The 14192-nt window shown below is 38.5% G+C and overlaps 1 protein-coding gene across 3 annotated transcripts in view; it reads left to right on the top strand.

Annotated features, from left to right (window-relative positions):
* Positions 1 to 13083, top strand: part of ELMO1 (engulfment and cell motility 1) — a 533930-nt gene extending 520847 nt beyond the window's left edge. For all 3 annotated transcript variants that reach the window (XM_089687036.1, XM_089687028.1, XM_089687045.1), the window contains 3 exons: positions 2705 to 2787; positions 5575 to 5652; positions 11358 to 13083. In XM_089687036.1, the coding sequence (XP_089543162.1) occupies positions 2705 to 2787; positions 5575 to 5652; positions 11358 to 11558 (362 nt within the window). In that variant the 3' untranslated portion in view covers positions 11559 to 13083. The remainder of the gene's footprint in view (positions 1 to 2704; positions 2788 to 5574; positions 5653 to 11357) is intronic.
* The last annotated feature ends 1109 nt before the right edge of the window (positions 13084 to 14192 follow it).

Raw genomic sequence — 14192 nt, 5'->3', positions numbered from 1 at the left:
GGAATCTAGCAGACAGTTGTACAAATCCTGAGTTTAATAGAAATAAATGAGTCTTCTCCAGTGCAATTGTTTTTTGGACCTCAGCGTTCATTGACATAGGCTGTCCCTATTATGTACTGTTTAATCCACATATCTCCGGTAATTAACTATGCCATTATAGGTCCCATTTTTACTTTGATATCAGGAGTGTCTTATAGCCATGTTATCAAATATAAATGGTAAAATTATAATTTGACCCTCTTGCTAGACAACATGTGCCCTAGATTTTTTATTTTTTAAAGAGACCATGTCACCAGAATTAAATTTTCTTTTTTAAAACATACAGTAGTAGCTTATGATTTGTAGTCATATTTTTGCAAATTTCTTCCCCAAAACATTTTTTTTCTATAAGTGATCAAAGTTTCCTAAAGATCCGACAATTCTGGGTGTGTCAGTCACAGCTTCTGCTCTCTAGAAATCCTGCAGTTAGTTCACTGAAGTGTTTGTACAACTCTACTGCAAATCATTTTAATAGAAAGTAGTTGTTTTACCAGCTGTGGACCTTGAACACCTCTGGGCATATTCCTCAGGCCTAATTCATTACCAAGTTGTGTTCTCTATCAGATTTTGTTTTTTCCCACTATTCTCTCTAAAAATGCTAGATCATGTGTCTTCCCCATTCTATTGTTTAGTGGATCTCCTGACTGCATCTACATGCCTCAAAGCTGTTGTAGCTATTAAAATGCCTGCTGAACAGGGGTGGACTGACCATTTGGAAACTTGGGCACTGCCCGAGGGCACAAGGTCAGTAGGGGGCCCCATGAGATGCCCCTGATACCGTTTTCATAGGCTTTTTTGTTTAGGCAAGGACACAGGGGCCCCATGATCCCCTATTGCCCGGGGGCCCCATGAGTTGTCAGTCCGCCCCTGCTGCTGAATATATACATTGGAAGATTTTTAGGAAAAATACAGAAAAAAAAACAATCCACTGCCCCTCAAGAACTTGCATACCTAACGATGTGGTCCAGTGGTGGAGAAGGTTAACCCCCACCCCAGACTTTCTGCTAACTAATTGGTCTTCAGTAGTTGCACACATTTACCATGATTTTTCGGCTGGGTATGAACCTGCAAGAGATTGTTCATACAGACAGAAAATGCAGCTACTACTCCTGGAAAACATTTTGCATTTTGCTTACAACAACGTTATAAAAGACTCTGCACTGCATAGTCTATTTTCATTATTCAGCATGTAATCTTTGTTGAGTTAAAACATGTCGGGGCTTATGAGGATAAAAATAAAAGATTTTCTATGGATTTTCTCTCTAATATAATTACTGCTGCAGACTTGGCATCTGCTGTAAACATAAATAAAGATCACCGTGCATGTAAAATTAATCCTGTTGTTTTTGCTGATTGAAACTACAGCAAAGTGGATCTTAAAATCTCCAGAATAAATAATGTGAACATATACAATGTACCCAACAGCAGTACAAATCAGTGGCATTGTTCTTCTGGATTAATGGCAACATACTGAAGAAGGTTTATGAGTAATTAGTTCTTTTAGCAAATAGATTTAAATGCTTTCTGGAACCCACATAGTTACAGTGTATTCATTTGTATGCAGCAAAGTTTTAAGCTGTAAAAAAACGCTGTAACCAAATAGCAGTGTTTTCTTTTATACATTTCCGAAATAGCATGTATATTAATAATAGAACCTAAAGCCTGTTTAAAGCCGACCTGCAGATAAATATAAAAGCCACCATTTAACCAGTTAAAGATTCTTTAAAAATGCACACTGCTTTAAAATCTCTCTTGATATAAGCCTCTTGTAATCTCCTGCAGAGCAGATTGGTAGAGAGAATGGTAGCACTCCAAGCCAATGAGGCTATACCGCATTGCACAGTCTTGTATATCTAAAACTGCACTTTGGGAGAAAAGAGTGTAGACCTCAGTTTTTTTTTCTGCCTCACACTCATTATCCATTCATAAGGCAGGGACAACCTAGACCAAACTGTATTTCTAAATTGTGTCCAGAAAAGTTTAAGAACATTCCCAAGATATACTGTATATAAAACCAGTTCTTATAACCAAATCATAGTAGTAATAAGAGATAAAAAAGATGGTATTGGGTGCACTTAGTGTTGTGTCCTAATTCAGAACAGACTTTGTTAAACACTATTTAAGTAATGAATGGTCTTGATCCCATAACAAAGAATTTTTTCAAGATCGTTCATTATTTAAACTGTAATTTTAACACTACCATGTATTTCTTACAGTGGAATTAAACCTATCGATTTAACGGTAAACAAAAAAAAAACAGTTACATTCTGCACATGCCGTGAATGCTAACTGTCTCGTTTGCTTGTGCTCTCAAACCATCAAATGGCTGATGTCATAAATGATGACCATGGCAGTTGCAGATCAAACAGAGGCTAAGATGGCAGCTTCCTTGAAAAGGTTAGGAGAGTTTAGTTCTGCTTTAACTGCATTGTAGCATGCAGAAAGATCTTAGGGGAGCACAGACCTTGGCTGTCCTTTCTAGTAAATATCAGAATCACAAACCTGCTTGCACAGAATTCTAAAGCCTTTAATAGGTTAAATGGTTTACATTTATTTATTATAACCATGTATATTTTTTTTGTTAATTTATTTACTGCAGTTCCTACATTAGATGCATTTTTGTACTGTTCTAACAACTTGCATGTTTTTTTTTCCCTTCATAAAGTGCCTGTGGCAGACATTAAAGCAATACTAACTGGAAAGGACTGCCCACACATGAAGGAGAAAGGTGCTCTCAAGCAAAACAAGGTGAGCCCTCCCAAAAGCATGTTTCATGTAATATTCAGCATATTGCTTTTTCCCTGTAATGATTCATCAGAGCTCTACATTTCTTTGCAGTGGCACAATTTTTGTCACTTTGTTAAGTAAGTCTGTAATTAATGGATGACATCTCTGGATGCCTTGAAGCCTTCATAGTAGTATAATTACACGGTAGGCTCCTCGTGTGTCAGAATTCCTAGTACTAATGTAAAGAATATTTCTCAGCCAAGTAAAGTATAACCAATTACTTTGCATATTAATTAACAAGAAAAAAATCAATGACAATTGAGTGGACTAAAGCATTTATTTTAAATCGTTTTGAGTTTTCTTTGTATTCTGTCAAATTAAGGGTGTTTTTCTAATTGGCAAGGACTGTTGTGGAAATAGCTGTTGTTCTTGCAGAAAAACATATTGATGAGAATTCTTGTTCAGCTTGCATTAGTGTAAATTATAGATGTATGAACAATTTTCCAGTAGCTTAAAACTCTCATAAAACCTGCTAACCATTCAGCATAATAATATAACCTATATAGTCATCTTACTATTCCCTTGATTACCCAAGTTAGATATTGGATTTTAAAGAGTGTGGAGTGAAATTTACTTTCATATGGTTAAAGCAGCCCTTCACCCTCTATATTAAGTTCCCCCCCTCACCCCTCCTCCCCTTCGCTCGCACAAATTGGGCAATGTTTGTGTTTTTTTTTATTTACCCTTTTTTGGCAAACAGTGCGGCCATACTCCTCAATGCACGTTGTTCACCTAGACAAATTACATGCATAGTGCTCCCTGGGCCTCCTGGGATATGCGAAGAGCATATCCCAGGAGGGCCAGGAAGCACTATGCATGTAATTTGTCTAGGTGAACAACGTGCATTGAGGAGTGTGGCCTCAATGAGTATTGCTCTTCGCATATCCCAGGAGGCCTTTAATCATTCATTCAGTAAGTGGAGGGGGGTGGGCCTAGCGACGCATCATTGAGAGGTCCCACCGGCTGAACCTGGCAGAACCAGCGGACTTCAAGTAAGATGGTGGTGCAGGACCCAGCATTGTCTGTTGACAGAAGGATGTCAGTGGGACAACGCTGGATTCGGTGGCTGGGTGAGTATCCAAACTGTGACTACAACACCACCAGGTAAGTGGGGGGGCAGAGGAGAAAAAATTGGGGAGGTACACTGCACGTCCTCTTTAAGTAGTTTTTCACTGCTTTTGAAATTAGTGGGTCTGGTTTAGGGGAAGGGGGACTGTACTCTGTAAATTGAATTGTCATTTTATTGAAACTAGCTGAGGAACCATTTTAAATTGCAGCTTCAGCCAAACTTCTTTAGCTCTATCTTTGAATACAAAAGGGAAGGATTTTCACTGAGAAAATTTTCCCTGTACAAAATGTGATGGGAAATCTCTAAGGTCTCGTTCAAACTATGGTACAAAGGCATCAGTTTTTCTGCACTTGTTCTGCAAGGGCACAACAAAATCAATTGTTCTCACTAAAATCAATGTGCCCTGTTCACACCACAACACTAGTATCACGTGTGGATTTGTTCTGTGCAGGAATCTGCAATTTGTATAAAACTCACTGAAATGCACATGAAAACTGATGTAAACTGTATGCATGGTGTGAACAAGGCCTAAAGGTAAGTAGACACTTGTTTCACATAAAATAAAGAGGTGAACTAACTCGCAACACCTTTCCCACCTTCTTTAGTCCCCACTGCACTTAGCTGCCCTGATCTCAGTTTAATGCCACACACTCCAGCCTGTGTAATAGTCTTGACATTTCAAAACTTCACTATGCAGCCCGGATGCTATGTAGAATCATAATGCTCTCACTGCTGTGTAGTCATTGGTCAGCATGGCCATGTGATAACTCTGATCAATGAGAATCTCTCCTGAGGATGGGGTGGCATCCTGGAAGTAAAAAAGAGATTTTCATTGACCACGTGATCATGCTGACCAGTGATCACTCACTTTTGCAAGAATTCTGATCCTACATTGCCTCTAGGTTGTGTAGTTACGTTTTGAAATGTCTTTATTGTTTCACTGGCTGGGGAGGGCGGCAGAAGATGGTTTTCATAGAAGCCAAGTGCAACGGGGACCAGGGGGATGGGGAAGGTGTAAGTTAATTTACTTTTTTAATTTTTTGTGAAAAGATTAACTAACCCTGTAGATTTTGACTGAATGCTCCTTAAAGTGCACCTGTCATAATATTAATATGTAGGCTGCAATTTGTTGGGCTTTTTTTGAAAACTCCTTAGTGTGTCCCAGATGCAGAATTAGCATACAATATAGAAAAGCTGGAAGGAGAAAAGAGCAATGGTAAACTACATATTTCCATCATGGCAAGGTTTCTTTTATGTAGATATTAAATGGCTATCAATTTATTTGGAAGTGCACTGACATTAACAAGCAAATATCCAAAATACAGTGTTTAATTTATAACTGATTTCTCATATCACCTTGTACTGCCACAGTTACAATATAATACATGGTTGTTTAGGGTCAGTTCACTGTTTCCCCCATAGTGGACAAACCAAAAGTCAGAAAAGTGGCATCTTATAGGGAACATCAATATAAGAAAATGCCATTGCACGTGTCATGTGACCAAACCATGTGAACCTAGTATGTAAGTTGTCTTGAATTCATGGATTGATCCAGACATTAATTAGCATTTCTGAAAACATCTACAATTGTATTAACATCTTTACTTAACTAGCATGAATGCTATGTACATTACATCTCTGTATAATACTTATACCTAGCTATCTGTTTTATCGTTTAGGAGGTTCTCGAGCTAGCATTTTCAGTCATGTATGATTCCAACTGTCAATTAAATTTCATTGCTCCAGATAAACATGAGGTAAGTTTAATAGTTTCATTTTTTGTTGATAATATTATTATTAAACCATCTTTGTAATGGCCTCTGTCGACAGGCTTTTGTTTTGCATTTCCATACAAGTCTATGGGAATACAAAAACCTACTTGAAGCAGGACAGAAGATCAGGTGCAGGTCAAAATGCACCTGTCAATGAATTATGAATGATCTCAGAAGTGTCTAAAACCACTTTCAAACTGATGTCATTGACACAAGCCCAAAGCCCATTAAAAAGGCTCTATGATTTTATGGGTGACTGTTTTTTTGTATTTAAACTAGCAGTTAGGATGTTATAGATTAGTTAGTTATTTGTAATTTGGGATATGTGAAAAAAGGTGTATAGAATTGTCCATGTCCAGCACACAGATGCAAGGAGCATTCATTATAATTCGGTATAGGGGAGGCAGGAGAGCCATGAAAACAATAAGTAAAGTAGATGCTTTTTTATTGTACTAATTAACACTTCTTTGAAGTGCAGCCAACTCTAAGGAAGTGATATTAGCAGGTATGAACTGTAAATCTGCTTACTTTTCCCAGAGGATAGGGACTTGTAGCAGCAAAAAGAGATAATATTCACATTTAGATTAAAAGTATAGTGCTAGTTGAGACACCATATTTTTTTGAAGGGGCTTAAGAAATAGTGCCTCACATTTAAAGGGGTCCAATAACTCTTTTTTTGCTGCTCTAAGGCCCCAGATTGCTAATTGAGCTCAGCAGAATGAACATTATCAGTAATATGTGCATTCCAAAAATGATTGCTGGAATTGTAACTCCTAAGCTGAATACTTCTGCCTGAAAAATAATCCGTCATAATTAGGCTCTTACAATATTTTGAATTCTCATTTTAAAATTTCTATAATGGTGCAGATTTATGTGATCACTTATTAAAAAAGGGTATTTATGTTTTTTTTAATGTGTACACAAATGTTTTGCCTTTTGTTTCTATTTTAACCGGAATGAGTTGTTTTACGAGGTAGGGGTTTACATATTCTGGAACAAGCACCATTTTAAATAATGACTAATCTATGTACATGTAGTGACATTGAATGCTTTATGTGTGTGTGTTAATATGCATTGATGTGACTCAGCCCTTAAGCTTCCATTGGAAGACCGAACAGCAATTAACATTTATGTAACATTACAAAATAGGAAGTAGAGCCTGCATATATAATGTAAAAGGTGGGAATCCCATGTACACATGTAATCACAAATTACACATAGAAGTACAGTATATCTTGAAAGATTTAAAAAGTCCATACCTTCCTTTTAAGTCCGCTACCTTTGCACATCTACTTGGTATGTTCACCTTCTCTTGTGTGCACAGTGTGTTCATACCTGTGAATGATAGGGTTACACTTCTGCACTGATGTACAATGAACTCTCTGCATGCATATGTATTCTTTCTTCATATATGTGTTTCTATGAAATATAATTTTACCCAACTATCTTTTTTTCTAGCTAAAAAAAAAACAACAAAAAACAAAGCTATAACTGGATTCTGAACATTTTTAAATGATCATATATCCCATTATTCTTCTGCCTCTATGCCAAAGGGTTATTTCACTTACTCACTAAGCTTTCAGTAAAGTGATTTTTCTCAGTCCCCTGTGACTACACCAGTCTCCAGCTTTCAGTGCATGACCTCTCGTTCAAGCATCTTCCATAATGTACTTTACCTCCTTAGGGTTTTGTGCTCTAAAATGTCTCATATGAATCTTTCTCAGCTAAAATATGTGAAATAAACATTGCCCTGTTTAAATATTGTAGTAGAAATTAGTCAGCATGGCTATTTGAGTATTTGGGGTATACAATTCAAAAGATGTGTTAAACACAAATGACACCTACTGTGTATTCAGTTTATACACCCTAGATTTCAATGCACATCTATGGCAATACACAGCAAATTTAAAGAAATGGTGTTGTGTATAATTAGTAAAACAGCTCAAGAGGGTGGTAACTTCATTTAATTAGAGGTCAAAGCAGAGGTTACAGGATACAAGCTGGTAGATGATGGTTTAATTTCAAAACTCAATAACGAAACTAAGGACCTTAACATTGCAGTCTGTTTTTCACCTACAGTACATTTTACTATCAATAAAGCCCAACTCCAGGCCAGGGATGATTTAACAGAGAGGAATACTTGCCCTAAACTATGGCTATTCAGTTTTCCTCCCCGTCAGTTCCTGTAGTGATGACTGGTCCCCCATGCATGATTTTCTGCTCTTTTTGTGTCACCACCCTTTGACCTTGCATTATGCCTAGTGACGTCAAGGGCCCACTTGCATTCCAGTGATAGGGAAGTATTCCTCTCAATTAGATCACGCCCAGACAATGTATTTTTCTTAAAAGTCCACACAGGAATTCAGATACAGTACCGGTATACTGCCACCCACAGGAGGATTAGAAACTAGCAAACAAAGAAATTGAAAACCAGCCTCGGTATAACAACTGCCCTATCCAACATGCCACACTTTAGTGTCCTAGGAGATTGGATGCCTTTTCTTTAGTTTTGCTGCAATTTTTTGCTAGTCATCTTTCTTCTTTAATTTTTTTCTCTGGAACTTCAGTCTAGATTTCACATTACAGCTCTGTCCACTTGAGTTACTCTCTATATAGCAGCAATCCAGATAAGCATTTCCTCATAGTTAGCTTCGAAGTTCATTCCCAGACCGCACTAGACTGGATGTGTGAGGCTAGCCTGGAACGAGATCTTCGCGCACTGGGCTCTGCATTGTGGCACTTTTCAGACTTGAGTGTATTGTGTTAGTACTTTCAAGATCCAGAGCTGTGGCACAGCCCTAGATGTGACCTTTTCTCTGAAGACTCACTTACTGAGTAAGGCTGGTTGGGCATACACCAGGAGCTACAACTTTGTTTATTCCACTAAGCGCCAGTTTAAATTTCCTGCTATCATCAGTCTACTGCACTAAGCACTATGTCTATAGAACAGAGTTCTGGCTTCATTTGCTGGGTGGACACATGTGCTTTTTATTTCCACACCATTCAACCTAGAGGGAATATCATTTCCCTTCTGCTAGTTCTCCTGAACCACCCCATGTATCCCTGATCTGCTTTTACTGCTCACCTGTACACTTCTGGGTGCTACTAGCCCCCACAAGAAGGCTAGTCCCACTGCCATAGGTGACCTCAAGCTATAGGCCCCTATTGTTTCTAAAGACATTACCCAGGATCGCCAGAAGGAACCAATGCCTATAATCTAGAGCCTCTGACCCTGATTGGTATAGGATTATTTATATTGGAGTCTTCCTCATCTCTATCAGGTAAGATGGAGTTCTTTCTAATATCCGCGTAGTCTTCTGTGTCTACTCAGGACTTTTCAACTGGCTGCACTCATTCTGTCCACAGCAGTTCTAAGTGTGTGTCTGCACCAACCACTGTAGAATCATCCTCTGACCCTTCCAGGCCCCTTAATCAGGCTGGTTCCTCGGCCCCTGTTGCCACTTCTGACACAGATTCCTGTACCTCTGAAGAGAGTACCAGAGTCTCCTGCCATTACCTCAGATTTATGGGGAGTTGATACAGTATGTTATATCCTGCATGTAGAGGATTAGCTGACTGGTCCAGGACTTGGATCTTTTAGGGTTTCTACAGCTGGAAAGACCTTCAAACCACACCTGCTACAAAAGAAAAAAATGCTCAAGGAACTTTACTAGGCACCCATAGTATGTTAAAAAAGTCACATGTTATTAGAAAAAAGATATGTTTAAAAACTTTCAAAGAAACAATATACTAATCATGATAAACACATAAAGCTTATAAGATAGATACAGAAGTAAAGATGAGAGCGTATACACAGTCTGCATAGTCAATATGTTACATGAAAAAAGCTGTCCCAAATAGGAGTGCATTAAAATCTAGTTCTTCTCATATGGTAGTTTCTACACTGAAGGGAGAGGTTTACTCTTCTGCATGGAAGACAGAAACCATCACTGGAGAGACTAATGCCCTCCATCAGCAAGTGGACCACCCTTGGTTCTTGCTGCATTTACCCCCTGTTGGGGATAAGGTATGTCTGCCAGAATTCATTGGACCTGCTCACCTGAACATAGGTCCTTCTTTTGTGGCTTCTCTGCAAGTCTTGTGAAGAAGATTCCCCAGATGCCCTCCCCTTTTCTTCCTGTTAGGTAACTATTCCTAACAGTGCATCTAAGTTTCCTTCTTCTTGCTCCACAGCCACAAATTCTTCCTTGGATTGTGGTGGATCTTAGAATCATGCTCTGTACCTATGGTTAGGCAGGACCTGCAGAGTTCTTCTGTGAAACACCATTGGCATCTTTGGATGCTAAGTGGATATTTTTCCTCCTTCATCCTTCCGTCTTCTGGTGCCACTTTACCAGTCTGAAGTTGACATATACCCTCTTTCCCTGCCTATCTTTCCTGGGGGTGCCTTGTGGACACTTTTCTACCTTCAGTCCAGCTGACTTCATGGAATTGTACAATTTGAGTTCTCTACCAGTCTCAAGAGCCTTTATGGGTTGTTATGCTTTGATAATTCTCAAACATTTTTTGAAAATTTAATTTAACAAGATTGGATGTTTATCCAGACAACCTCCATCTTACTATGGAGATTGTCCTTCCCTGATTCCTAAGGTTTGAATCTCTCTGTGCAGGCTGGCTGGTCTTTTCTCTTGGGGACCTGTTCTTTGGGTATTAGCCCAGTGCGTTTTATTGTTGTCTACATCATTTTGTGTGCCTGTTCTTCCATAATCAGTGTATTATGTTTTACATGCTTGGAGGGTTTTTTGGTTCGCAGCCACTCGCTGGTTTAGGAGTCCTTAACGTCTGATTGTGACCTTCTCTGTTCTAATCTTGTGCATTGTGTTGATCCCTTGTGACCTCCTCTTGGTCATTGGCAGCCTTCCTTGTCTTGCAGGGGATATCGATTAATTTGGTCACATATGAGCTTTTGTTCTTCAGGTGGTCCTAAGTTGCAGACAGGCCCCCCTCCCCTGTCAGTGGTTGTTGTCCACTGCTCAGTTGGACTGCATTTTAACTACCCAACTGTATCTGTATTTCTATGTCCCTCACTGGAGGATAAAGAAAAAGTGTCCAATAGGCAACAGTATAACCAAACTGTATCTGAATTCCTTTATATTTCAATGGATTTCAAGATTTTGTGGTAAGTACAAAATCTTATTTGATTACCGAGCTCGCAGTTCTGCTTTAATGGACGCTCATAGTAAGAAAATATATAGGCTACCATTGCTGACTTCTCTTTTTGAATATGGTAGTTGCATGGCTGTCAAGTGGATCCAAAAGTTTTCATATGCTGAGTCACTGATCAGTAACCAGTATTGCATATTAGGAGTTTTGACTTCACACTAACTTTCTATTCTAATATCATTTCAATAAACTGTAAACTACTGAAGTAAGGCAAAATTAATAGACACGGGCAGGCAATTAACATTTCCATAAAGAGATCAGAAATGGTAGCCACCTAGTACTTGGGAAAAAAAAGGCCAAGCTAATCCCATACTCCAAATATGAGAAGAGGAGCCAACTTCCAGACTCCACGTATAATTGATATACTATATCACTTGTGAGTCAGTTAACTCATTTTGTCTTTCAAATAAAGGTAGCCAAAATATATACAATATGCCATTGTCACTTGATAGCAGATGTGTAAATCATTATCATAAACATTAATTTCTATTTTCATTTCTGCACAGTACTGCATATGGACAGATGGACTTAATGCCTTACTTGGAAAGGAAATGATCAGTGATCAAACAAGAACTGACATGGACACATTGCTTAGCATGGAAATAAAACTGCGCCTTCTAGACCTGGAAAACATACAAATTCCTGATGCACCTCCCCCAATTCCAAAGGAGCCTAGCAACTACGATTTTGTTTACGACTGCAACTGAGAAAGTCTGCAAACATGCATTCTTCAACTGGAATTATTAGAACTGGGGACTTACAAGAGAAACTTTATTTTATTTCTGGTCATCTTCCTCTACCCTTTCGGTTCAGACGTTCAGTATTTGGCTGTCGATTCAGGCATATCATAGAAGTTGACTTGGTTGTAAGTTACAATGGGCATTTGCCCTCAAAAGCACCAGGAACCTAGATGTCCATATTCTTGATGCTTTAAATGACATGTTAAGAAGGAATTTTCCACCGAATGGTGCTCCTAGCTTTATTTTCTGTATGAAGGAGGTGAATAGACTTTATGGGCAATGCTGCTTTTTATTGTAATAAGAGGCACAAAAGAAGGCTACTGATGAAGCTTTGAATTGAATTTTCTTATCCTCTGCTTTTTCTCTTGCTTCTAAAATAGAAATAGTGTTAAGGTCCTTCAGACCTAGTCAAATTACAGGTTTAGCATAAATTACTACAGTCACTGAATTATGAAAAACCTTTCTTGCACTTGTATTTTGGTAATTCGGTATTAGGAGAGTGCTGCTGATCTGCATACCATTGTAAATGCACACACATCCACTTGGATGCTTAGTTCCACAGCACATAGTACTTAAAAGAGACCAGAGACAGAAAGCAGAATTGTGATTTATTATTTAAAAAATGTAGTGACGGCCTAGATAACTACCAGAGTGATGGGAGTTTTCCTGGGAAATGCTCCGCTAATAGGGTGTTTCAGCTGCAGCGCTTAACCATCTTTTAGGTGAAGTGATGTGTTACCAAGTCTGCAATTTACTTATAAAAACACTTCTTACTATCCTACTTTCATCATATCCCATAAGAAAACATTCGCATGTAAAAAGATTATTTAGTCAGGCAACATTTGCATTGCCGGGCTCAAGCAGGGTTAAGGTTATCTTTTTTTAATAGCTGCTTAGAAGAAAGTCAGGAGAAGATACTGGTGACAATTCCAGGTTCCTGAATATCAAGCAACAACCAAAACATATGAAGATTCTGTACTGGTAATCACTGTGATGTCCCTAAACCAACATATCCCAAAATGGTGAGCTTAGAAAGGATAAAATAAATGAAGATATAAGTAGAAGCAGAATTTGTGTGTTTGTGGCAGTTTTGTGAAAGTACTTGGACTGTTTATGAAGCGGGTAGATCTGCTGTATATGGCCAGTGAAAACATACTGCATATGATAATTTGCCATAAAACATCAGTCTACCACATTGTTTCCTAATATGACCTTTTTGCCAAGTTTCCTTGACCAGATAACACATGGCACATGTGGTTTGATCTTTTACTGATATATGCTTATTGCATCTTTAGGGTATAGCGCAACCATCTATTTCACAGATAGTTTAGTAAAATCATGTTTGTCCCTAAAATTAGCAATTTATACATTGCCACATTTCATTGTTTACCTTATGGATTTTCTATTTATTTAATATATGCTGAACGTTTCATCCAGTGACGTGGAAAAGTTGTACATATTCATAATAAACAGTATGTGCTTTTCTTCTGTTCTTGCTGTTGTGTGGTCTGTCAATTTGAAGATTTGAGTGAAAAATATTTCCGCCGTGTGATCATGTGGTGTTAGAATGGAGAGAGTTTTGCTTTGGTATAACATTTTTGGGAAAACACAGCATGGTATACGTGGTTACAGACAAAAGCGCTGCACATGCCACCATAGCTCAACAGTTTTTTGTAAATGAAAAATCTTGGTGCACAAGAATACCTTTGCAATAAAAGTAAAGTGTACGTGACACAAAGTATTTGTCCAATGAGATGGATCATCAAAGGTGGGGTGGTACAAAATTATCTAAAGCTATTAACATTGTGATGATGTACCTTGTTTTATCTACAATATGAATGCTACCTATGCTATCTACTATTGGATTTGTGAAATGAGAAAACCTTAAATAATGGCTTGCGTATGTATGCCTATTCTTGCCCATAAAATATTAAAGCTTATCTCCACCTTTAATGTCCCTTTAAATAGTTTGTTTGGGCCAAGCTGGCTCAAATGAACTATTAACTGCACTAACAGTTGTGCTTGTAGGCACTCTGTATTATATGTATGTAGTCTCAACTACACTGCTCAAAAAATTTAAAGGGACACTTTTAAATTAGAATATAGAATCAAGTCAATTAAACTCTTGGGATATTGATCTGGTCAGTTAGGTAGCAGAGGGGGTTGTTTATCAGTTTCAGCTGCTTTGGTTTTAATGAAATTAACAACAGGTGCACTAGATGGGCAAGAATGCGATGACCCCCAAAACAGGAATGGTTTTACAGGTGGAGGCCACTGACATTTTTTTTCCCTACTGATCATTTTTGACTGTTTTTCACTAGTTTTACATTTGGCTAGGGTCAGTGTCACTACTGGTAGCATGGGGCAATACCTGGACCCTACAGAAGTTGCACAGTCCAACTCCTCCAGGATGGCACATCTATACGTGCCATTGCCAGAAGGTTTGCTGTGTCTCCCAGCACAGTTTCAAGAGCATGGAGGAGATTCCAGGAGACAGTTACTCTATGAGAGCTCGACAGAGCCGTAGAAGGTCCTTAACCCATCAGCAGGACCAGTATCTGATCCTTAGTGCAAGGAGGAACAGGATAAGCACTGCCAGAG

This window comes from Staurois parvus, unplaced genomic scaffold, assembly GCF_062004578.1.
Source record: "Staurois parvus isolate SC_StPar_1 unplaced genomic scaffold, SC_StPar_1.0 ptg000020l, whole genome shotgun sequence".
NCBI lineage: Eukaryota > Metazoa > Chordata > Amphibia > Anura > Ranidae > Staurois > Staurois parvus.
The sequence above is the reverse complement of the archived record's forward strand: the minus strand, read 5'-3'. Positions and strand labels throughout refer to the sequence as shown.